Below are 24,952 nucleotides of genomic sequence, written 5' to 3'. Positions count from 1 at the left end.
TGCAGGAAATGAATGCAGATAGTCGTTTTAAATTGTATTAATCAAAATCTATTGAGCATTTTCAGGTATAATGGAATACCATATGCTCACATAAGTCAGCATTTTAGGATAGACGGTGGTTGCAAGGCTTGATCTCATCAGTTGATGAACACCTAGGCCTACTACACTACTGCATTTTACATTTTAATTTATCTTTTCAATTCGAATTTGTACCGTAGAGCAAGCTAAAATACGTTAAATTTAATTAGACATATTTCAAAAGAACGTATTTAATTTAGTGCGTATTATTTTGATACAATAAGGGGAAGTAAACAGGAGATAACGTGATTTTAAGTCGCCTCCGCCTTGAGTTCTTTAAATGACGTCATGCAGTAGAGGAGCCAATCAGAGAGCGAGATGCTCTGGTGAAAGCAAAACTCTGAAGGCTCGTGCAGCTGCTTCGTATTTGTGCGTGTGTTGCGTGTGTGTGAATGTGTGCGTGTGTGAATGCGAACAAGTTGCTATTTTGCTATTTTTTTCCAAACCCATTCCAAATGATCTCTGGAGTATAGTCGGGTCGCCGGTGAGTAAGTCATCCTGCAGTGCCAGAAGAAAAACACTCCAAAATCAACGCCTATTTAAATGAACTCGATCAGAATAAGTTTGCTACCGACGCACATCCGCAAGCACGCAGTTGAACCAGTTTAGGTTTGAATTTAGTTGGGGGTCTTCTTTTTCCTGCAATCGGGAGTCGGTAGCAGCTGACGGTGTTGTTTTTTGTGGGTGGGTGGGTGGGGGGCGGCTGTCAGTTGTAAAGAGTCCCATGTGCCTTATTGTATATGAGCAAAGTTCCTATAACTCATGAAGTTGTATCTGGATCCAGCGTATTTGTAAGCCATAAAGTCAGGTCAACATGCTAAAGACTCTGACCAAAAAGCTGAGAAGACACTCACTCAATGAGATGCATCCTTTCCAACTCAAGGTAAGTTTGCCCGAGTTCATTTCATTGTTCAGTCCTGATTGCATCTGCAAAAAGTGTCGCCTGTTCATTCATTTCTATCATTGATTACAACTGTATATGGAATTGACTTGTCAATGCATCTTTGCCAGATGTTTACAAAGAGCAAAGCTATTTTGCAACACAACCCCACCAAATGTCATCGACCCATTTTGCACTTTTAATGTGTTTGGATGATGTTCACCCAAAAGCTAGTCACATCATTCCAAGTTTTAAACGTCAAAATATGTATAGTATGTGACACAACTATAGATGTGCTTGCGGTTGAATGAAAAAATGTTGTTGTTGTGAGCTATAATTGTCCAAACATCTCGTCTTCACCCTTCAATTTTCTGCAACAAAACCCGTGGAAGTGCTGCTCAATTGTTACAGGCTGCACAATGGTTCTTTTTGGTGTGTCGAGGGGTGCCTTGTATTCTGCATGGGTCACTAACTTGCCCTATTCACTACTCTATTGTGCCGAGACCAACTATACAGTCACATGGCAGCCATTTTGTGCCAAAGGGCTCCTGTTCAAAGGCCTGGCTGAGGATCCAGAGCAAAGTGTGCCATCTCTATTGTGGCGTCATGTTTGTGTTTGTTGCTCCGTTTGGATGGAAGCAGTTTTCCTGACCGATTGTGTGTCTGGACTCCATCAACTTCTCTGCAGTGCATCAGCCTCCTACCAAACACTGAGGAGGGTTTTGGACAAACCGTTAAATTCATCCATCCATACAAATGATCTATTTATAAATCTTGAAATCCAGCAAAACAATGTTCAATTTAGTATCCCACGGTTCAAAGTTCTTTCCATTTGACAACAATCTCCGCGGGTTACAATTTTGGAAAAAAAAAAGCAAGAACAATGTTGAAGGGAACACAGATGGCAGGATCCCCCTTTGAGGATGATGACCAGGCTGCAGTGGATGCCAGCATTGTGGGCAACATTGATCACATGAAATTATACACCAAATTAAATTCTACGCAGTCTAAACGTCATGAGAGCTGTGCAAGAGGGTCCATTAGATTAGTGGTTCTCGACAGATGCCATCCGGAGACCCGCATTTTACAATCTTTGCAAAGTCCGCTTAAATCGAACAACAAAGCAAGCTACATAAAAATGTTTTGTTTAAAATTAGCCTCTGAAAACAAATGGAGAGTATATTATCTTCTGAAATGTCGCTTCAAATCTGTTTGATGTCGTGCGAAAAGTATGTTTCTTGCCTGTGACCCCGCAAAAGTGTATTTGGAGTTAAAAAAGGTCACCAACTTTTAGCCAGTCATGCATATTAAAGTTTTTGGGTGCCCTGAATATAGTGGCTTGTCCATAATGCAAGTGGCAGATTTTCTCCAACCTCTCAATGGCTATCAAAGTTTACAACCCTATTTTTTTTCCCATTTTGGTTAGGAGTCTATAATTCTAAGCAAAGAAATCCCATATGTATAAATTCAAAGATGAAAAAACAAGTTGGAGTCATAAACATACATGACATATATGGTTACAAATTTGTAGCTTGGTTCTAGTTTATTTTCAGGTTTGCAGAAGAGGAAAGCAGAACGATGCATTCCGTGCGCACATGCACATGGGCGCTCCAACGTTGATTTGCAGGACACGCTTGTTGGAAATGTTTACTGGTATGTGTGTTAATGCTGGGCTAAAAATGGAAATGCGGAACGGGAAAACCCGTTTTTTCTTTCCAACACCGTCGAAGAAGAACTCCCACTTTGATTTGCGTCGAAGGCCCGATGATGAGATTTCAGTTTAACATCATCAACTCCAGTTGTCGAGGATAACCGGAGGTCGCTTAGGCCGTATTGCTGAACTATTCCCAGGAGCTTAGCCTAATCATGACTAATTGTACTACGCTACGACTGGCAGAAGCGTGTGGGAAAGACAATCGGCCATCTTTGACCTTGCGTTAGTATGCGTTCATGAGAGGGGAGTGGGACAGTGTTCACGTCAGTAGAGCACAGCAAAGTGTGTGCGAGTGTCAACTGGATTGTGTGTTTGTGTGTGTGTGTGTGTGTGTGTACACTGTGACATTGCCATTGATCCAGCTTAGCAAGCTGCTCAACCATGTAGGGGACTGACAAGGATTTCATTCAGCTGTTCTTGACACACAGTTTGTCTGTCCGAGCAAGTATGAACAAAAATCCAGTTTTATTCTCTTGATTAGAATTCGAATCAGCGTGCATGGCTTAATTCTGAAATCCTTTGCCCTCTTATAGACACTGACGTTATTGTATTCAAAACAAAACAAAAACATCCAGTGTAAAACTTTTTGTTTCTGTTGTGTTTTTAACACAGTAAGCGCGAGTAGTTAGTTTTTGTTTTAAAAATATTCTCAACACCTACGCAAATATTTGTACATGTGCACCCAATGTTTGCTTTACAAAACCACATTTTATTCAATTAATGTTTCACATGGTTTGCGGTACTGAAAATGAAACACTCAATGAAAGTGGAGAACTTGCAAGAAGGACCCATTTTCTTGATTTTAAAAGCACAAAACAATTCATATTTTGGTAAAAACTTGCTAACCTAAAGGTTGCACAGAAAATAGTGCCAGGTGATATATTTGCTGCAAGATATTCAAGAAAGCCATCAAATGTGTGTGTCAGTAGATGACTCAGTGCATTGAGGACAAACAAGCCCGGTGCCGTTTCTCAGGAAGACAACTTAGCTGGTAATTGCACTTATGTATGATGCAATAACGTGCAAAACACTTTAGCCTGCCAGTTGTCAAGAATGTGCTACTGGGCTTTTATCCTAAATGTCAACCGCTGACACAATGCTACATGCGTTTACATGGTGAACGTGCAAACGGTCCATGGCGAGCCTTTCACAACCTGTTGCTGAGGTGAAACTATACGCCGAATAGGGCCCAGTGGCTCCATCCTTTTTTCCTTTTTATTAAGCCATTCAGAAAGAAAGGGGGAGTGTGTGCATTCGTCTAGGCGGCTGTGTTCTGTATGTTGGTGTGTAAGCACACACACACACCCGAGCGCGCAGATGGCAGCTGCTAAGCGAGGCCTCAAAGTGGTAATTACTGATTGTGAGGCAGCGCATTACTTAACTGTGAACATTGCAATCTGCATTGTTGCTACTCGTGTAGACGTCCTTGTCTGCCGGGACGGACGGACGGACGGATGGACGGGTCTTTGGGGGAAAGACTCTGGTCCTGTTTAAACTCACAAAAGAGAAAGCAGATGACCTTGTATGGATGGGGCCCGTTTAACTGTGAGCTGTCCAAAGAGCACAAGTCAAAGCAAAATTAGGGAAGCATGCATAACAAGTACATTCTTTTGACGACGCACCGATACCAAGCGTCGATACTTGGTCGGTCTTCCAATAACAATGTATTTATTTGCATGTTTTTGTAGCAGTCTTGCCCCACATTTCATATATGACTTCTTTTTGGACGAGTGCAGATGTACAATATTAGCATTTAGCACTATTTTTTTGAGCTGTTGTAGTCCAAGATAAAAGAAGTCATTTAAAGAGCTCTTTGAGGGATACGAGTTGAATTCTGACTTTACAATGCAATTCTTTTTTTGTTGTTGTGTCTCCTAGTTTTCTTACCATGGCGGTGGTGAGGGCGGTGAGAGTGATGACTCAGAAGGAGAGAACCAGGAACTTGCACAAATTGACAGAGGTATGCGTTTTGCTTTTTCAATGACTCTACTATTCTTGTTTATCTCAGAACATTCCTATCAATTCTATAGTTATACAAAAATCATTTTATAATCTATTAAATTAAATTACTACTACTAATAATAATACTACATCATTTATTAAAATTGTCATTCTAATTTCAAATTTTCCTACAGAGAGACGTCGAAATTGCGCCCTCACCCCCTTGGCTACGAGTCAGCAGCACAACCAGGGCGCCCCATCCCCGGCTCGTTTACGACGTCTCCGCCTGCTTCTAGACGCCAACCTGGATCGCCACTCTTCAGAGGAAGAGCTGGAGCGGATCAGCTACGGCGACAACAGGAAGTGGCTGTCGGCACTTCCGCAGCGCCACGCCGATCACCACAGCAGCGCGTCCAGCGATGAGGAGGTGCGGAACATATGTGGCTGCGCTTCGCCCGCCGCCACCGCCGCCGCCATTGCCAAGCCTCTGGCGGAGAGCGAAGCTTGTCTGGCCGCCTCGTCCAGCCCCGTGCTCTTCAGCTCCAGCCCGCCGTGCAGCATCAAGCCGCCCCCCATGCGCTTTCAGCTCCAAGTGGTCCAGCCGGCCACTCGGCCCATCATCTTCACCCACTTTGACCAGGCGGCACCTTATCGAAAGTATCGGCACAGCTACGAGTCGGGGAGGCCCAGTCTTGATCTAGAGAAAATGCAACAGGTTTGTCGTCGCCTTTATTTAACTTGTGGGTCAATCACTAACTATTATATCAGCCTCCGATTCAAAGGTCAAGCTTTGCCAAATGGCGGAATCATTTATAAAAACGTTTTACTGAGAGGATTCGTTCATTCTCAAATCTCTATTTGATATGTCAGCCATTTAAGTGTGTTTCCCAAAATATTCCACCGGATCAGGGAAAGTCGGATCTTGTCACACTGCTCCACATTTGGTGGCGGACAGAATTTTTCCATTGCGGTATTTGATGACAGTTCCTGTCAGTGCAGTGCTAAACTTGACGGCTTAGTGGAAATTTATTATGGAGGAAATGCTTTGACAGTCTTGCCATATCATTGCCGATCTGTCCTCGCAAAATGCAAATCGTCAAGACAAAAATGTCTCGTTAGTCTATTTAGCGACACGCGCACACACGGCAACACAAATGCGCACGAGAAAACAAAGTCATCCCTCTGCGTAGCCGGACGCCCGCCCGCCCGCCCGCCTGCCCGCCCGCCCGCCTGCCCGCCCGCCTCCACGGTGGTCTGGCTGGAGAGGGATGAAGGAGAGGCAGGCAGGCAGGCAGGGACGGCAGATGTCCGTCCTGGTTTCTCACAAAGGCTGGCAAGCGAGGGGAAACGACGGAGGGGTGCAGGCAGAAGGAGAGGATTAAAAACACAACAAAAACAGCATCCGCTAATGAGTCATGGAGAAGCCGGCCTCCTAATCATGACAATCCAGTTGAAATGGTTCAAAGATGGTGATGTGCGTTTGCAGAGACTGCAGCTTTTAAGGGTCCATATGTCCGACGATGAGGCAAGGGTGCTGCTCGGCTAGGGGTCTAAGGGGGCTGGGCGGTGTGTGTGTGTGTGTGTGTGTGTGTGTGTGTGTGTGTGTGTGTGTCATCCTGGCCGGCCGTCTCTTTGTGTCTCCATGTGTCCATCCTCATGTCTATGAGTTTGTTGTTTGTGCGAGTGTGTGTGCACACTCAGTCAAGTGGAATGGGAGGTGCTGCGGGGAATACAATAGGGGGCCTTTGGAGGTAGCTGACAGACTGAGCCCCAGTCTCCCTGTCTCCCTCCCTCCCTCCCATTAACCCTTTAGCTGGACAACTTCCAGCAATACTATGTAATATTTCACTACATCAGGGCTTTTTCTTAGGTATTATAATTGCCAATTAAACTTTTGGGTTAAAAATTAAACTGGGCATTTCTACAGATGAAAATGCTGAGCTCCGTTCCCCTTTGGAAGCTACCTCCTGGACTGGAGACAATTTGGTGATTGTGTGCTCCCTTCACCCCTGCTGTTCTTTGAGAATAGTGGACTTGGGTGGATATGACGGGAGACAGGATATTGCATAAGCTTCATTGACTGACTGTTTAGTTGAGTTGAGTTGAGTCAGCTGGATTTGCCTCACTTCCTTGATCCTACCGAACTTGTCTTAATTGAGCGCCACTGTCACGACAGATGTTCCTTCTGCAGCAGAAGTCTTTTTCAGTCAAATGCTTCCACTCACCTCAAAAATGTACCATGTATTCATTTGACATTGAATTTCTTTCTTTTCGCCCTCATAGAAAATGCTGCTGAAAAAGAACTGCGGAGGAAAAACACGGACCATAAAGATTCGAGTGAGTTTAATACGTCATGTTGATCGATGACCAGTTTGTGCAATGTGCCATGTTATTTATTTCAGCCCGTGCACATTTGCAAATCAATTCCCTTTATGCTGTATGTTCACTGCAACAATGATAAGATTGCAAGTTTGTGTACCCCCCCTCCCTCCCTCCCTCCTTCCCTCCCACGAAGAGCCCAGCCTGGCACCTTGAAGTCAATCCAGCTACCTAGTGGGAAAGCATCTGGCAGTCGTGCCCTGCTAACAGCATCAGTGCAGATCTGATAGTCCCTATGAAAATAATCATCATGTATTTATGCAGCGCTTTAATAGAAGAAATGATCCTCCGTACAACAAAATAAGACAAGCATAAATATCCTGTCATGTGATCTATCACGCAATTACCCAGTTGACCCGCTAAAATGGCTTTGGCTGTTTACGAGTCTTCTCACAAACATCTACTATGAATCATCCGCCTTCTGGAAGCCGTGTTGGGTTTTAGATAGTAGTAGTGCATAAGGGAAGCAGAATGGACTGGGACTTGGCGCAGGGCGGGCGATTCCAGAAGGACGCGCAGTGTGGTGAGAAGAGTGACGTCATCGTCACCTTGTGTGGGATCGTGTCGATGGAACCTCATCGCACGCAGAGAGACAGGCATTCGCAATCTGCATCCATTTCAAGGGTGAACTCGGAGAGTGCTGAGGAGGAAGGAGAGGGAGGACGACGCTTTTGCAGTTCCCCCGTGTGCCATTACAAGCCATGAAGTCATTTTCCATTTATAGTTGCGGCCGGCTGCTATCTGTTTGAGCTGCAGCATTGCACAGAGAGAGATGCTTTTGACCGTTTGTGCTATCACACTTCTCTTCCACTATTCCAATTTCCTGGCTTGCATCCAGAAGAGATATTGGATCTGGATGGGGGGGAGGCCCTTTGCTTGAAATATTCAAGCAATGGGAGCTCTTTTGGGTTTGAGAAGGTTGTCGTTTGTCCAGGGAGGGAGGGAGGTAGGCCTGTTACATGGAAAGCAGAGGGAGAAAAACAGCAACGGCTACTGCTGGGGCCTCCTCGTCCCCGTGGAGGTGAAGAGGGAAGTGAAGAGGAGAGGAGATTAGGCGATGAGCACTCCTCGGCCGAGAGCAGTGGCGTCCGGTTTCATGCAGCACAGAGAGAATGTTGTGTCCAATGAAGTTTGATGTGGGAAAGTATGTAGGGTGGTTGGAGGGGAAACAAAAATATCAGTCTTACCACTGGCATGGAAGTATCTGTGTCAAATTTCTGGAGGTTGTTTGTAAAGGGTCCACCTTTGCACCTCGCCCGCCCCACTTTGCCAGTTCCGGAGAAAACGCTGCCTTATTGCCAAATTCAACAGTCATTTCCTGTCAATTCCTGTCTGGAGGAAAATGACCAGGGCTAATTTTAGACTGAGAATTCACAGACCCAGCAAGAGTAGATTCCTGCTCACTCTGCCATTAGTCTGTCTCAAAGTGGAAAATCATTTGTCACTGAACCTGCAATGTGGAAAAAAAAAAAATAGCCAGTCCTTTCCTCTTTCAAATTGCTACTTATTACCCCTCCTCAATGCCCAGATCAATTTTGGAATATGGACAAACCCCTCAAAAAATGGTGTGTATACGACACAAGGTAATGCTGCAGTCTGCAGAAACTTTATCGTCAACAGGAAACTTGGTTAAATAATTGATTTGGTGTCGCAGAGTTTGCTCGCCGAGCCAAATAGTGACACTGGGATCTTTTTTATTTCATTGATTTTTTTTTTTTTTTGCAATGCAGCATAAGCTAATGTAGTGGGACTGAATCCAATATGGAATGACATTTCTCTTTGTCTCTCCTCAGACTTTGAGCGGCAGTCGTCCTCCGGCCAGGTACTCGAGCGATCCCTCCATTTTTGCCTTTCGCTCTTTAAGCACGGCGCCCCTGTCCGAGGATCCTCCGTGCTGATGAAGAAACGAGCCCACTGGTAGATGAAGCCTATCCCTCCTTCTCTCAAAAAGAGTGACTGTTAGGAAAGAGACATTTGTTTGCACACTCAGGTATTCCCACCCTGTAACAACGTCACTTTGATTATTCCCGTACAACTCCGATCAGCTTTCTGGAGAATGCAATGGCCTCGACGTAACATTTCGAAGGATATTTCAGGTTTTTTTTTACCCCTTGGGACTGAAAGAAAGCCACACGGTTTATTGAGCACAAAGTCGGATCTGAATTTCCCTTTGGATGTGATCACTTGCAAGGGAACTAATGCATGTAAGACAATCAAAATGGTTTCTTCCTACTGCTCATCAGGTTATTGGTAACTTCCTCTTCTAAAGATGGCTTTCAGTCAATATCCTAACGTTTCCATGCAAAAGGTCACATTTGCCTACCTGGAGAAGAATCTTTTTCTGTCCGATGTGTTATTCTTTTGAATATGCAGGTCATTATGAGCTATGTATGAGCGACGTAGTTGCATCTAGTTGATGTACATTTTTCAATGTATCCTCTTTCCTTGCATGGATTCCATTGTTTTGCAGAAAGAGAGAGAGAGAGACGGAGGAGTACCCAATAGTTTGCTGCACATTTGTAACTGGTGCTGTGTATTGCGCATAGCCAACTTGTAGTGTGCCATTTTATTTTTCACTATTGTACCTCATGACTTTTTAGGTAGAAGAGGACCACCGCTATATTGTCTCTAATGCCTTGAAATAACATTCCCGTGGGTCGAAAGGAAGCTGAGGTCGGTCTCAGCTCGAAATTCCAGTTGATCAATCCATTAAAAAAATAAAAGTCGCCACGCTAACTGAGATTTGGCTGAAACGAATGTAACATGGTGACCGGTTTGTCATCCCTTGTCGCACAAAATGAATCAATAAATGTTCTGTGGCCTCTTGCTTAAAGGTGATTGTTATTTTTTGCAGTTTTGGACTGCATGTTCTTGCTTCCACGGGTGAGCTGAAGCCTATCCCAGCTGACTTTGAGCGAGAGGAAGAGGTCACAACTGAACACTGCGTTATGTCAAGAACATAACATACTGGTTGGTAGTCAGCTCTTTGGATTTACAATTTAGGTCAAGTGGGTTGGCAAGGGACTAAAATGAAACCCTTTTCAAGCATTGCTAACTACTAGTGTCAAATCATTTAACACACTTGTATAAACATATTCAAAATGTAATATTATAATACTAGCACTGTCATGTTTTATATTATGTGAAGACCACTTAGATTTGTTTATATTTTTTTAAATTAGCTGAATCACGCTTTGACCTAACTGACCTTATGTAAGTGCCCTTAATAACCCCTAACGAGGTTGCTTAAGCACGCCAAGTGGCTCTGTGACCACTGCGCTGAGTGCGTTAATCGGTGGCTTGTCACAGTTGCTGTGTGTGAGAAGAATCGGCGTGGTGGTGGTGGGGGGGGGCACACAAGGCTTGTCCTACTTGTTTGAAGCCAGCATAGATGTTTTCCACGAATGATTAGCAAGTCGCAGCAATATCTTGACAGCCAAAATGTGTGCATTGTGTGATAAATGTTCACATCAAGACAAACCGTTGACATTTTATTACAACAAAATACAATGTAAAAGTATTTACCGATGTCCGCAAATCAAATGAGCGGCACCGAGTGCGCAACAATGGCCGATTGCAGCGTAAGGAGGATCCTGTTAAAAAGAGAACTTTGAGAAGCTTGGCCCACGAGTGTATGTGTGCGTCAGCTGACACACAACTCCGCTTACTGTAGCGCGAGTCATTATCAGCTTGCGTTTCATCCAGTAAGCCATCCAAGTGTCCAGATGGTCAGAAAAGCTGCTTCACTGCTCTGCCTCCCTGCTCCACTCTTTTGCAGGGAGTGTGTGTACGTGTGTGCGTGTGCGGGGCTATTAATGCCAGTGATCAAGTAGAGCCAAACAAGGGAGGGATACAGATTGAATGTCAGGTGGTTTGAAGTGAAAGAGGAGAAGCCAGAGACAAGAGGAAGAAAAAAAGCTGAATTCAGCTCACATCAGCTTGGGCAGCCATTTTCTCTTTTCTGCTGGAAGGGTGAAAAGGTCGCAATGCAATTGCTGGGCTGAAATCTCTGCATTGGCAAACCGACAGTCCTTTCTGTCGATCAACTTTATCATTGACTTTGATTCTCTTGTAGTCTCTGGTGAGCTTGATCATCAAATACGATGGTGCAGGAGCCGTTGACATGTTGCGTTGTGAATGACACGATGACATGCTTTCTTCCATTCAGTAGCCATACTTGTCATTAAGATGAGTGCGGCCATCTCCAGTCTGACCTAAAAGTGAATTTGGTCTCAAATAAGATTCAACTGGCAATCTGCAGAAAGATTATGGGAGCATCTTTGGCTCATGTAAGTGTATTGACTCATGGTTGCGGAAGGCACTTACCTGTCGGCGGCATCCAAACACAGTAATCGGGGTCGTCCTGTGGATATTGACTCGAGAGCTGAACGGGCGGCTGTGGACACACACCGTGAGCTGCTCTTATTTGTACAGGAGGACAATTTGGAGGAGAGAGAGAGAGAGGGGAAAAAATACTTTTACCCTGCTGGGGCCCATGACTTTCTTTTTCTTTTTTGGACTGAGATCCTGATCACCCTTGTCTCTGGATTCTGTTGAGACACAGCGAGTTTATATGCAAATTCGAAGAGCGTGGCACTTGGAAACAATAAATCTCACCGGAAGATGGTGCCTCAGGATTGGGCTTGATGTTCTGATTCCCCGTGTCACTACAAGCCTTGCTTTTCCTCTTTTCTGTACTTTGCTCTGCTATGAGGAAAGATTTGATTGAAAAATGTTTCATAACCTAAAATACAGGTATGTCTCAATAAATAAGAATGTTAAAAAATGATTTGAAAATAATAATCTAACTAATTTAGCTGCACTTGCATTTTAAGACGTAGAGCAATTAAAAAAGTGTAATTATTATTGCAACAACTACTGCCACCTTGTGGCATCAACTGTTTTGTGAAGGAAATGTTGCCAGTTGACCTTTTGTCTCCGGCACTGATTTTCTTGTCTCTTGAGATATGAGGTCACTGGCCTCTGAAGGATCAACATTTAACTCGTGTGCATTATCTTCATGATCCTCCTTTTTTTCAGCCGTCTCCCCCTTTTCTTCTTCTTCCTCCTCCTCCTCCTCTTCTCCTCCTGGCGGAAGTTCTTTCATGTTAAAGAGTTCAGGAGGCAAGGGGGGCTGCTTAGGAGGCATCTTCTACAGAAGAAACAAAGACTTGTCATCTTTGCTACAGTTTCACGTCATATTCCTCTCTGGTCACCTACCCCGATAGTGCCGGTCTTCAACTTGAACTTGCTTCCTCCTTTCATGGCTCCAAAAAGTGGCAAGGTTGCCTTTGGTTTCTCAGACTTTGAGCTTCCGCTACAACATCAAAGTATGATCAGGTCGTGCGCAAGAAAAGCCTCCATGAAGTTACATCTATGTTTGATATTTTTGCAATTTGACCATCCATATGGTAAATGAATCGATAGTGTAACACGAGGGAGCTTTTCACCTGGGGACCAGCGAGGGCAACTGAGAAGGGCGAGTGAGTTCCGCCAACTTGCGGAGTCGCTGGGCATCTTTTCGCAGATCAGCGATGTGCACGTGGAGCTTCCTGCGCTCCACGCCATCCATGGCTTCATCCCTGCGGACGGCCGACATGAAGGCGTCCAGCGGGTCGTCGGCGGAAGATCCCCGAGTGTCTGGTGAGCAAATACCAAGTTGTCACACTGCTTCATTTGACCCAGATCTCTCGTTACGTTACAGCCGAAGATGTTCCACTTGAAAAGGACTCACTTTTCCCAGCGGTGCCGAGCTTTTTCTGCGCTTCTACTATCTCCTTCTCCACCTGCGATAGCTTGGCCAGCTACCAGAGAAAAACAATCAAAAGTGAGCTCGACCATCTTTGTAAGCACTGTATTCTGCCATCGCGTGCTTGTTTGCTCGCTTTACCAGCGAGTCATGGGTCTCGGGCCGCTCCTCAATCTTTCCAGCTTTTTTCATTCTCTCTTTCCTCTTCTTTTCCACGGTGCCTGTCCGGTCCAGGAAGGTGTCATCGTCGCTGTCGTAGTAGTCCTCATCTTCCCAGTTCTTTTTCTTGCGTTTGCGGGACACTGTACACACGTAGCCACGCACTTGTTAGAAGGCTCAGAAGGTGTTAAGGTGGTGTCTTTCAAGGGCTAACCTGCTTCCTGGCGCAGCAGTCCTCTGGCTTCGAGCATCCGGCAGGCCTCCAGACAGCACTGGACGGCTGCTTCTTTCTTCTTGCCCGTGAGGGTCACCTCAGCGACGAGCTGTCGGCCCAAGGCGTCGTCCACCGGCAGCCTGAAAAGACACATTGGCAGGATCATTCTGCAGCTTTGTACGTTTTCAGAAGCACATTTCTACCACTGATGAAACCACCAAGTTCATTTCTGTTGGTAAACCGTCTTCAGAACACTTACTTGATCCTGCAGAGCCAGCTGCCGTGGCTTTTGTCTTCATACTCAAACTCCAGCTCTTCGCCTAATGGTCAATATAAACCAAGACAATATTATAAAGTGTCAAAAACATTTTCTGCCCTCTCTGGGTGTGGATGAATAAGTCCTATTACCTTCTCTGTCATAAAAACCCTGTAAGGCCTTCTTAGGGTCCTTTAGGTAGGCAGCTTCCTGGTCTTCTCGGAACTCTACTGAAAAGGGGTTCTCCTCATTTTCATCTTCTTCCGGCAGCTGCTCCTCAGCTGCATGGGGAATTTGCATGGTGTTCATACCCAGATTCAGCAGTAACACTTCCGTCATAAAAAACAACAACTCACCCATTCCCCAAGAACAGCCTGAGTCTTCATTGGATACTTTGCCCTTGCCGCTGTTCCCTTCACTTTTCGCCTCGCTCCCATCATCAGAACCTTCTCCCATCATTATCTTCTCTAGCTCCGACCTCTGCTTCCTCCCTTGCTCTCTTAGCTCTGTGACTGTTAGTTCAGACTCCTCTTCCTCATCAAATTCTGGACCCTGGAAAGGAGCTAACTTTAATTGCATGCAGAAATTTGCTCACATTGTTTTTTTTTTATCACCTTACGATCTCTGTTAATGAATAATATTCATTTATGTGAAAATCACAATGTCGTTAATTCGGAAACCAAGACAGACCTGTAGAATGAATAACCTCGTGCTGCCACCGAATTTAAGAACATGTCCAACGCGGAGTCTGATGAACGTATTGGGGGGGATTTTGTTTTTGTTCACGACGGTGCCGTGTGTGCTGCCCAAGTCCTGGACGTAGAAACCTCGCTCCTCCGCAACAGACTCCTCCTGGCCGGGCTGCTGTCGGTACTGGATGACAGCATGATACCTGGAGATGGAGGGGTGTTCCAGAGGGACGTCACACACCGGCAAACGTCCAACCACAAAGTAGCCTTGATGCTTGAGAAGCACCTTGTCCACTATAGTGCCGTTTTTCAGAATTTCAAGAGCGTAGAGGTCATCCGGGGCAGGGCCACCCCACTCAGGCTCTGTGTATGGGAGAGGAGGGAACTTGCCAGCGGGAGGAACCTTGGCTTGGAGCACCCTTCGTTTTAATTCTGATTGCACGTTTACTGAAGGAGCGTCTGAGTGTTCATCGCCATCTGTATTCTTTTCAGGCGCAGTGTCCGGCGTTTCGTTATTGTCCGCTGGAAGAGCAGATGGCTCACAATTAGTGTCCTCAACTTGAGCTTTGTTGTTTTCTTCCGTGAGTCTCTTCTCAGCTCCGGGTTTGGATGGAGGAGCAGCGTTCAGGTTGCGTTTGCTGGACAGAGAAGGCGCAGTGATCGCAGTTGGTTTTTTAAAGGGGTCTGTTGTTTCCTGATCACTTCCAGGTATTTCTTTCTTTTTTGATTCTGTGTTTTTCTCTGAGATGGAGCGGTCGTCCGTTTCCATCGCTGAGTCGCGCTGTTTTTCATCCGTGTTTATCACGCTCGCGTCTAGCTGCTCGGAGGCGGCCATGTTTGTTTAGTGCGTGTAGCAATTTCGTCCGGGTGTTGTTTTCATATATAAACGTAAATTTAAAAAAAATAGAAACATAAATAATGCTAAAATAAAATTTATAAAACAAGGACAACAATTCAATATGCCCAGCTGAACAAAATGGCTTTGTTACTGATTTACATGATCTCTCCGGAACAAAATATGAAGACAGTGTTTCACCAGAATATATTTCAAGATAACACAAAGTCTTATTTCCTTTTCAACATTTCAAATAAGGACGGTGATCATTGGTCGTTGATGTTGATACACATGCATTAGCAAACGCTTCGTTTACGGAGAGGTGAGGCACGATTGCTATACATTTTTTCCTATTTAATATGCACGTAATGTATACATCAGCATAATTGTCTCGCCCTAATGCATTGAAATGCTTTGCCTTTCCAAACTCAATGTTGAACGGTATTCGTTGCCTTTCAGGTTATAGTTAGATAAAGTACAGAATTCTTCTTCTTTTTTTTAAATTTAGCTTTCTGAGACAATTTGACAGCTATAGCTTGCCATGCGTTATTCCAATTGTTGCCGCTATAGCAAAGACAGCGTCCTTTTATCCTTTTTACTCCCATCAATATCTGAGAATTCTCATTCAAAGGTTTACTTTGACACTCTACTTGTCAGTCAGTATTGTATTCTAACACTGTTGCCTTCTCTTTTTGCTTTTCATCTGCTCTTCGAATTCCAGTAGTATTTATCTGTGATTGCTCATCATGATGCGCTACTGGGGCGAGATCCCCGGGCCTGCAGGTGGCCCCGCCAGTCGCAGCTCCTTTGATTTGCTCCAGCGTGAGTTTCGCTCTGTGGAGATGCAGGACCCTCCGCTGCATCAGCCGTCGGCCCAGCGCCCACGCCCCACCACCATGTTGGACGTCCCGTCAGAACCTTGTAGTCTGACGATTCACACGGTGCAGCTGTGCCAGCATGCCCGCCGCCTCCGTGGCCTTCTGGAGGCATCTCAGGGTCAGAGCTTGACGTCTTCGGAGGTTGGTGGCAGGCCGGAGGATGTGGATCCAAACCTGCCCTTGCGTCCTCCCACCCCACCTGCCATGCCTGATGACTTGCTACCAATTGATAGCAAAGAACCTCGACAACCCTTTCAGCTCCGCCACAGTGACCCTGAAAGTGACTTTTATAAGTAAGTTCTTACTTACATCCATTTCTTACATCTGTCTACTCTCTCTGGTGTCCTTTTACCTCCCTCGTAATTTGCATTCTCTTGTTTTCAGGGGTAAAGGGGAGCCAGTCACAGAGCTGAGTTGGCCCTCCTGCAGACAGCTCCTTTATCAGTCAGTGGCCACCATCTTGGCCCACGCAGGCTTGGAGATGGCCCACGAGAGCGTCCTCGAAACGCTGACCGATCTGGTTCACGAGCACTACCTACGCCTGACCCGCCTTCTGCGGGTAGCTGTGGACAGGGAGGCCCGGCTGGGTGCCAGTCCCTTTCCTGATGTGATGGAGCAAGTTTTCCATGAAATGGGGATCGGCAGTGTGCTTGCCCTGCAGCACTTCTGGCAAGTGCGCATCAAGGATTATCACACTTACATGTTGCAGGTGAGGGAAGACAAGATTTATGATCATGTCTCACTTGATTAATTATGTCTTTTAATTATGAGTGTATAGTTACTACCTAGAGCTGTGGACAGTGGAGGCTCCATTTTTTTTATTTCCTTGCTTGTCATTTATTGCTAGTAGGACTGAAAAATAAAATCGCTTGTGCTCTTCCAGGTCTGTAATGATCTGTCAGAAGAATACGAGAGGTTGGTGAATCCAGAAAAGGCTCCGGAGGACTCCAAGCCCCCCAGGATCAAGGAGGAGCCGATGAGTGACATTTCCTTCCCTGTTAGTGAGGAGCCAGAGGCTGACCTAGCATCTGGGGACCAAACCTTGCCCATGGGGGTCCTCGGGGCTCATGGTGAGAGGCTGTCAGCAGGCCTGGATGCCGACCATTCTCCTCACACCTCAGGCGAGTCCTGTTTTTATCCGCAAATCCAAGAAAAACAAATGAGCAAATGTTGAATTGAATGAAATGAGGTTCCTGGGAGAAGGTCATTTGTGAATTGCCAGTGGTCACAGAGTGCTTGCTTCTTCTGCCTTGGGCTGAATAATGTCTCACTTTTTCTTTCTTGGTTATTTCAAGGTGGTGGTGTGGCCAACAACTCCCCCTTGTGGCCACACGTAAAAATGGAACCGCACGATGGCGAGGAAGGGCAGGGTGCTTCACATCACCCCCATCATCATCATCACCACCATCATCACCACCACCTGGGCGGAGACGTGTTTGACGAGGGTGGCCCCATGTCGACAATGAGCGAGTCTGCAGGCGCTATGAACCCCTCTCCCGCTGGGGCGGCATCAGATGGCAGCTATGCCTCCCATTCCCCGGACTCTTTGATGAGCACCTCACCAGTCTTCAATCAGAGACCCAAGAAACGAGCAAGGAAAATGTGAGGTTGTCAAAATCAATTAATTGATTAATTGATGTGAGCTTGTGGCATTTGTTGAAGGAAGAGACACTGGACCCTTTTAACATTTTTTTAAAATTGAATAGAAAATGAAAGGAAAAAAAAGTTGACCTGATTGTTTTGGTCTTCAAAAACAATCAATTGTACAGTACATAGCAAAGTTGCTGACATTGTTAGACATTGATTAGCAAGATTTATCATTTATTATGAAAGGAAGAAAACATCTGAGTTTTCCTTGGCTTATTTGAAAGAAGGTTATGATGGGAAATGCAGGTATGAACATATTTTTTTTAAATAATCATTTCCATAATTGGATTGAATGCTTTGTTTTCTCTCTGTTTAAATCTAATCTGCATAGCCAGAAGCAGAAATGTTGCTGCATATTATTTTGAAGTCCAGACCAATCATGTAGTAAGGCAATACACAAGGGGCTGCACTATACGTGCTCCACATACGTACCTAGCAACCTTCAGATGTAATGCTAAATTAGCATCTGTTCTAGCCAAGCTGACAGCGAGACACCAGCAGGAAGTGCCGTTTGCTTGTGCACATTATGAAGACATCGTGCGTTCAGCCATAATGGCAAAGTAATTGCTTAATTTTTTCCTGCTCAATGAGCTGATATATTCAAATCCACGGGCAGTTTGCTGTGCATGTTCCGAGTGGGAGAAGTGCTTATAGCCAGGTTTGTACGAACGTCTAATTAAGTCCTGTGATAGCTAAGTCACGGTTGTCTGAACAAAAAAAAAAAAAAAGTGATCTGCACCGTTCCCCCATATGTGGCAATAAAGTGGCTTGGTTAAAAGTAGTTGGAGTGCTCAATGGTATCACGTGTAATATATTTAAAGGTCTCTCCCGAACGCTTTCCAAACGTTTGTAATATTGCCACTGCCTAACTGATGGATCATTAAATGTGGATCATGGACAGCACCGAATCTTGAATGTTGTTGACAAACAAGGGATGGCTGGCTGAAATGGATTTTTTTCCCCCCAAGGTACCTTGTTTTCCAGGGTAACGGCTACAGAGGTGTGCCCGAGGCGCACGATGAGTTGAATGACATTTTTAATGTGTTTAACAGAAAGCGTGTTTTTTTTTTTTTTGATTGCAAACTCATTTAAATGGAGTTTTGAACTGAAGCAATTGTTGCATATCAAAACACTTCCATGTTGCCCACCATCAATATTTTGCCTAAACTCATGCAAAGCAGCAACACAATGTCACTCTTAAAAAAATAAATGAAAATTGTGAAATTGAGGCAATCATATCTGCAAGTCCATCCCTCATCCTTAGTTTATCTCTCCGCCACTAGAGGGCAGTGTTGCTTTGCTCGCTATCGTCAACACGACATAGAAGCGCCTCAGTGGAGGCTTCGATGCCAATGCAGTGATACCAATTACCAGACATCTAATTCGTCCAGAACGTTAACAAATGGCTTAATTTTGCACTACATAGTCCCCAAACGCTTGCTGTTACTTGTATTTTATTTATATCGCATGCACCACCACTTTTGTCACTTGTGTATAGAAATACCCAATAAAAGAGGAAACTGGAACAAATGATCCCATCGCACATGACTAATAATTGCAAAAAAATACACAGAGAATATTAAACCAGCCCTGCATGGTATTATTTTCCCCCACACTTAAAGTAGGCTACATACAATATTTGGAATAATATAGAGTGAAAGGCAAAACAGTCTGTATCTCTGGAGTTTGACACTTTTGGTTTGGTTGAATTTTTGAAATGCACACAGTCAATTTTACCAATAGACCCCCGTTGAACTCATGTAGCGCTCCCTATAATTGTCAGTTAAATCAGTCAGCAGAACCGTTTGCACCTCTAGTGTTGCAGCAGCATGTTGGTGAAGCTCATTAGAGACTGAGCCGTGCCCCCACACAACTGACAGTACTTGCATTTCCCATTCTATTCCGCTTCAATTGTTGCGAGCGAATGCAATGTGTTCTCATCAAGCACTGAAAGCAATTCATGTGATGTATTGATATAGTGAAGGAGCCCCCAGTCAGTCTCTTGCTTCTTACCTTTAAACGGCAGTGTTTGCCCTTCATCGTTCATCATCTGCAATTCAAACATTCATGACAAGAGAGTTATCACGCCTTCAAATGATGAGCTGGCTTGATGAATGCTGTACCGTGTTGCTTGAAATGGAGTTCAGCTGAGGCTCACTTAGGTTTTTAATAAGCCAGGAGTGCGGGCTTTGACCTGTGCTACGTGCGACGTTTAAAGTGATTTCATGTTATATAAATAAAAATGCATTGAAAAAGGTTCACGTCCCAGGATGTTCCCACATCACACCCTGTTGTTTAAAAAGTCTTTTTCCTCTCTTCTCGCAGAGCCTGCGAAAGAATTGTGAGCCCGCATCTTTGTCACAGTGCAGTTGCGCAACAGCCGCCTCATTTGAGTTGAAGCTGTATGACAGCATTTCATGGCATCTGTTGTTGGTTGCCACATTTTCTAAAGCCATCAAGACACTTTGAGACACTCCAAAATTGCTGACAAAGATGACACTGTGAGTCTCTGCTTTGGAATAGTAGCACTTGCATTTTTCTAATGCTCATTGGTTATTTGCGCTGCTATGATGTAAAGTAAAAGCTGTTCAATTAACTCATCATTGGACTCAAAGCTCGTGAGAGCCATGCCAATTATTATTTTCAATCAAAAGGGCCCAGAGTAGGTACTCAAATGTGTCTGCGATGATCTCTTTTTCTTCATTATTTGTCTCCCTGGCTTGGATTTTCATAGTTAATTACTGTCACATCCACACTCAGAAGCATGGAGGCATGGCAAACATTTGAATCTTTGTTTTGATGTCCGCTTTTTACGTCTTGAATTTCAGCTCTTTCGTTAAAAAGCAACAGCCTCTTGGTTTGAACCTTCATGCCTCCTTCATTTTTAAAAATGATCATTCACATAATGATGTAAAGATAATATAGGTGTGATCCTTTACAAGAGTAAAAAAAAAAAAGTGGTGTTACATCAGTGTTGCCGCTTGCGTATAAAATCGAGCCACCGATTGAGTCAACGGCACTTCACATCTGTTAGAATATTTTTTTTTTTGTCTGTTGTATGTTTGGTGTTAATAGTGTTTTTCCTCACTTTCTACCCACTCTCGGATTTTCATGTCATTAAGTCCTTAATGACTCCACTTTCACATTCATACACATAACGATAATTTGATTCAAGTTATTCTTTGCCATAAATCTCTAATACAGTGTGACTTTCAAATTAAAATATTTTGATAAACATTTATGTTTCTAGCCCGCAATTTTGACTACAAAATCCCACTAATTCTTCCGAGAAAAGCTTTTATTTTGTACGTTGGATGTTGTTCTGTCAAACTGTTGACATGTTTTGTGTGACTGTGTTTTCAGGGAAAGGGTGTAGTTGATCTGTGGTATTCCACCAAAGTTGCATTTCTCACCAGCAGAAATCCTTTTTCAAACTATTTGAGTATGCGATTCCTAATTGGGAACACGATTGTGTCAACACAATAAAGTGGACGCAGCATGACGGCATGCTTTCGGAAGCAAACGCAGATGCCACCAGACTTAAATGATACCTACCATTGTGACTTAGCTGCCAAGATGATTGCCTGTTATCTGGAGTCACTCTAGTTAGTAAGCAATTGTTGTTGTTGTGTTACATGTTTGGAAAGGTTAATTCATTCTCATTTTGGACTTTGCTCAATCGACTCCAGCATTCAATTTGCTTTGATTTTGTTGACAGTGGCAGCACGCTTGCAAACAGCTTGATATCAATGGCGCTTTTCCTTTGATTCAACTTTATTCTATCTGGTATCTATGTATTTTCTTTGTCTACAGTGTGAGCTTCATTGCTCACGATTATATTTGGAGCATATCCATAGCTTGTGTTTGCTACAATATGTGATCTAGCTAAAATTCATCCATTCATTTTCTAGTTTGTTTTGATTGCAGAGAGCTGGAGTTTACGCTCGCTGACTTTTAGTGAAAGGTAATTTTGGAAACAGTTTAGTTAAAAAAATATAAAGAGAATGTGTTTTTTTTTTTTTACACCTTGATGTATAATCAGAAACAAGCATCTGTTTCAGTCATTGTAGTTTGACCTTTAGTTATCCAAATGTAATTCAATTGTTAGTCATTGGAAAAAAACAAACCAAAAAAACCTAGCAATAACTGAATTGAATGGACACAATTGGTTTGAAGAGTTTCAATTGTTCACTTAGTTTTCCAAACTGCGGCCTTCAATGCCTTCGCTACACAAATGATTCAATTAATCCTTCTTTTAAAATGTGCAGACAGAGATAATGTTTTGCTGCCGGAGAGGGAGGAGAGAATGAAATTAACCTCGGCTAGCTCCCTGAGCCCTTGACACTTGTAGTGTATAATGATTTTCTATTAAAACCCTGTCTTTCTCCTAATGAATTCTATCTTTCCAGGTTGGACTTTTTTTTTCTCCTTCACTTGTCTTCAGGTGAATATCCAAATTCGGCTGACGGTGATTGCTGGGAACGATCAATTTAGGAAAGGGCATTGTGAGCCAACCTTCTAACAAGTATGGAAATATTTCGAAAAAAAACCCCAACACTTGCATGCGTGTATCTCTTTTTTTTAGATGCTATATATACATAGGAGTAAAATAATTTGATCACATTCATATTTTATTGTAAATTCAACCTCAATGAACTGAATTGCCTGGATTCTTTTTTTATGTTCAGAAGGATTCATATTACACAGACAGTCATCCAGATATTAGAATAAAACAAATTGCACGATGCCAACCCATGTGCTCATACAAACACACAAATATTGGATCTAGTATTATAAACTCTGCATAATCATCCATCATAAGCAGTCTATCTCTGTCGTGCAGCCGCGGTGCTCAAATCTTATAAAGATGGTAAACACAAACTGTACATGCTGGCTTGACATCATAACTACAATTATATTGTGAAGTCTGCTGGAGTTTGTTCATTTTGCTATTTCCTGCTAGGATAATGCTACTCTGCTCACAAATACAGTATTGTGATACTGAACAAAGGCAGTTATCTGCCCGAACCAGGAAGCATTGCATGACAACATCTGTGTGGCTTCATAATTAGTTTCAACCCAACAGACTTTTAGGATGAATGGCTGATTAATATCCTTTCCAAGATCCCTAAATGCCTTCAGTATTTTTTTTTCTTCTTTTGTATTCCTTTTGTGCCCCATCTTTCCCTTTTCGACCTGGTGGCCAAGAGGCATCGGGGGCTGTTTCCATGCAGCTGCACTGATGAGAAGAACAGCTCAATAAACAAGATCAGATTGCGCAGGCAGACAGGGAAAGAGCAGTTGCTATGGTAACTTCCCTTACATCATTGCTCCCGTGAATCAAGATCCTTCATATTAGGTGCCGGCGATGGAGAATTTCTGCTCTAGGAAGACTTGAGAGACCACAGACGTGTCCATGCGTCACAATCTGCCGTGCATTTACGCTTTCCAAGAACAAAATTATTTGCCACAAAGTATCTGCGTTCCTTAAAAGCACTTGAGGTTCGCAGAAAAGTGGATTATTTCTAATTACGTACAACAGCACGGTGTCCTTGCAGGCGCAAGGTTATATTCCTCATTCCGATCCGATTTATAATTGAGAAGCTTGCATACACTTTGGGATTGAAGCCGTGTTTTAAGTCTATGCAGACAATGTGTGGCGCCATCATGAAGCTCACACCCAATTTCATTGTCCCTGTCCCCCATTTTAATCCCCTTCTCATTTGGTTTCACACTAAAAGCCTTCCTCCCTCCCCGGTGTCACAAAACTGCCTTTTCAAGCCTGCTTATCTGTGACAAGCATTAAGCCCATTCCATGTCAATAAATGAAGCATGGAGAACTAAATGTCATGATGCTGCTTCACTGGGAGACATGAATGCCCCGGGAAACAATAGCTAGGAGTCGGCCGAATGGATTTAACACGAGTGTGCCCGTTCCGTTTGTTGGAAAAGGTCCACTTTTATTTCTGCATTTTTTTTTCTGGGAATTTCAGGGCTATCACTAGACCTAGTAGAGTTGAGTGTGTCTTTTCTGACAGACTGCTAACTCATCAAACCTGTAATGCTGTTTGTTTGCAAACAGATTGAAAAAACGAAACAAAAAGAATTTCAAGTTCAAATGAAACAAATGAATGGGGTCAATAAAAATGCAAATAGGAAGTTACAGGGGGGCTGTGCCCCAGAGGAGTACAATCATAGCAACGCCCTGGCTGGAGCAAAATAGTACAAGAGTCATTGCTTCTTTTCAGTGAAGCGCTGTCACAGGCAAACACGGCTAAATGCGCAAAGTAATATCTACATCACAGCACGATATAAGGAGCATACAATCTGGTCAATATTCCCCTGCGGAGTTAAGAGGAAACATGCATCAAGCCCATTGTCAAAATATGTCATTTGGATTCCGATAAAGCAAGACTTGTGCAACTGCGGCACATTAAGAATTGAAACAAGCTTGGACTAAATGGCTGCGAGGCCAAGGCCGTTTCCACGTTTGCGACCAGCTGAGTCGAAGCGACGGGTCATCAGTCAATCCTCTTCCCTCCTGTAGTGCACGGTGGCTCGGTCTTCCCGTTGGCTCTCTTTAAGAGGAAAAGATCTATTTGAAATGCTCCAGCGTTGAGTTGTTGTTGACTTGACTCTGGTAGTGAACCGTATCAAATGAAAGTTGTTCACTGTGCATTTGGGGAGATTTAGAATCGACTTTAAATGTTGCCATTATTCAAATGATCAATTATTCATTAGTGCCCTGCAGAGTTTGTTCAGCTAAATTCTTCTTAGTTACTGATGCTAACAACTTAGGCGGCGCCATGGAGGGCGAGCACTGCTGGGAACGTGGATGTGTTCTAGAATGAGTTCATGACTCAAAAACTAATGAAACTGTCACGTTTGACAGCGTGAGCGTGTCTTTGTTTGTTTGTTGTGTTGAGGCAGCCACTGAAGGAAGAACAGATTTTTTTTTTTTTGAAATACAACTAAGAAGGCAAACGAGACATATTGCCTGAGAGATTGTATCCTCTTTTAATTCAGATAGATATGCCAGCAGGGCCTCTGGACATCAAATAGCAACGTCCAACATTTGACATTCGAATGACGACAGGGAGAATTGACCGGGCTGTCAAAGGTAGGTGAGTTTAAATGGCAGCATTTCTTCACGGAGCTTGTTAGTGAACTTGTAGAGCATCCTGCACTGCACAAAATACTGGCAATTCATACAAATTAGGCCAGGACATGTGACACACGTAGATCCCTCTGGGATCAATTAAATATAGTATTCTTTTAAGTATGTTGTATATATAATATTCTATATATAAGTAGTGGTCTGATTTATCATTTATTTCATTTCGTGTGTGTGTGTGTGTGTGTGTGTGGATGTTGGTTCCGACTGAAAGGTTCTCTCCTTCTTTTTTTAGAAGAAAAATTTTAGCCTGGAGCATACAAGGATTTTTGTAACATGTTGTCAATGCAAAGGCCGAATTGAAAAAAAAAAAGCTTCCCGAATCATCCCGAAAGCAATCGCCTTAGAAAGTCCATTTA

The 24,952-nt window shown here is 43.7% G+C and overlaps 3 protein-coding genes across 6 annotated transcripts; 2 read left to right on the top strand and 1 right to left on the bottom strand.

Annotated features, from left to right (window-relative positions):
- Positions 1 to 343: 343 nt before the first annotated feature.
- Positions 344 to 9,825, top strand: LOC148384841 (uncharacterized). 2 transcript variants are annotated; one of them, XM_088400871.1, is made up of 6 exons: positions 421 to 562; positions 863 to 961; positions 4,551 to 4,632; positions 4,808 to 5,328; positions 6,897 to 6,950; positions 8,786 to 9,825. In XM_088400871.1, exons 2-6 carry the CDS (start codon positions 893 to 895, stop codon positions 8,888 to 8,890), a joined length of 831 nt encoding a protein of 276 aa, XP_088256997.1. In that variant the 5' UTR covers positions 421 to 562; positions 863 to 892; the 3' UTR covers positions 8,891 to 9,825. The 2 variants fall into 2 exon arrangements, with proteins under 2 accessions (XP_088256996.1, XP_088256997.1); XM_088400870.1 differs by lacking the exon at positions 863 to 961 and having other exon boundaries at positions 344 to 562.
- A 645-nt stretch (positions 9,826 to 10,470) lies between these two features.
- On the bottom strand, positions 10,471 to 14,918 carry slc4a1ap (solute carrier family 4 member 1 adaptor protein). Of its 2 annotated transcripts, none has more exons than XM_088400868.1 (14): positions 14,061 to 14,918; positions 13,727 to 13,922; positions 13,523 to 13,651; positions 13,374 to 13,434; positions 13,115 to 13,254; positions 12,883 to 13,043; positions 12,727 to 12,796; positions 12,443 to 12,632; positions 12,213 to 12,309; positions 11,922 to 12,144; positions 11,610 to 11,699; positions 11,475 to 11,542; positions 11,319 to 11,388; positions 10,471 to 11,206 (listed from the first exon to the last, which is right to left on the bottom strand). In XM_088400868.1, exons 1-14 carry the CDS (start codon positions 14,892 to 14,894, stop codon positions 11,157 to 11,159), a joined length of 2,379 nt encoding a protein of 792 aa, XP_088256994.1. In that variant the 5' UTR covers positions 14,895 to 14,918; the 3' UTR covers positions 10,471 to 11,156. The 2 variants fall into 2 exon arrangements, with proteins under 2 accessions (XP_088256994.1, XP_088256995.1); XM_088400869.1 differs by having other exon boundaries at positions 11,610 to 11,696.
- Positions 14,919 to 15,104: 186 nt separating this feature from the next.
- On the top strand, positions 15,105 to 18,200 carry supt7l (SPT7 like, STAGA complex subunit gamma). Of its 2 annotated transcripts, none has more exons than XM_088356374.1 (5): positions 15,105 to 15,216; positions 15,616 to 16,065; positions 16,157 to 16,481; positions 16,656 to 16,893; positions 17,068 to 18,200. In XM_088356374.1, the coding sequence occupies exons 2-5, from the start codon at positions 15,641 to 15,643 to the stop codon at positions 17,376 to 17,378; spliced, it is 1,299 nt and encodes a 432-aa protein (XP_088212500.1). In that variant the 5' UTR covers positions 15,105 to 15,216; positions 15,616 to 15,640; the 3' UTR covers positions 17,379 to 18,200. The 2 variants fall into 2 exon arrangements, with proteins under 2 accessions (XP_088212500.1, XP_088212501.1); XM_088356375.1 differs by having other exon boundaries at positions 15,118 to 15,216; positions 15,619 to 16,065.
- Positions 18,201 to 24,952: the final 6,752 nt, after the last annotated feature.

The sequence above is a fragment of the Syngnathus floridae genome, chromosome 16 (assembly GCF_059516105.1).
Source record: "Syngnathus floridae isolate MCC-2025c chromosome 16, RoL_Sflo_1.0, whole genome shotgun sequence".
NCBI lineage: Eukaryota > Metazoa > Chordata > Actinopteri > Syngnathiformes > Syngnathidae > Syngnathus > Syngnathus floridae.
The sequence above is the reverse complement of the archived record's forward strand: the minus strand, read 5'-3'. Positions and strand labels throughout refer to the sequence as shown.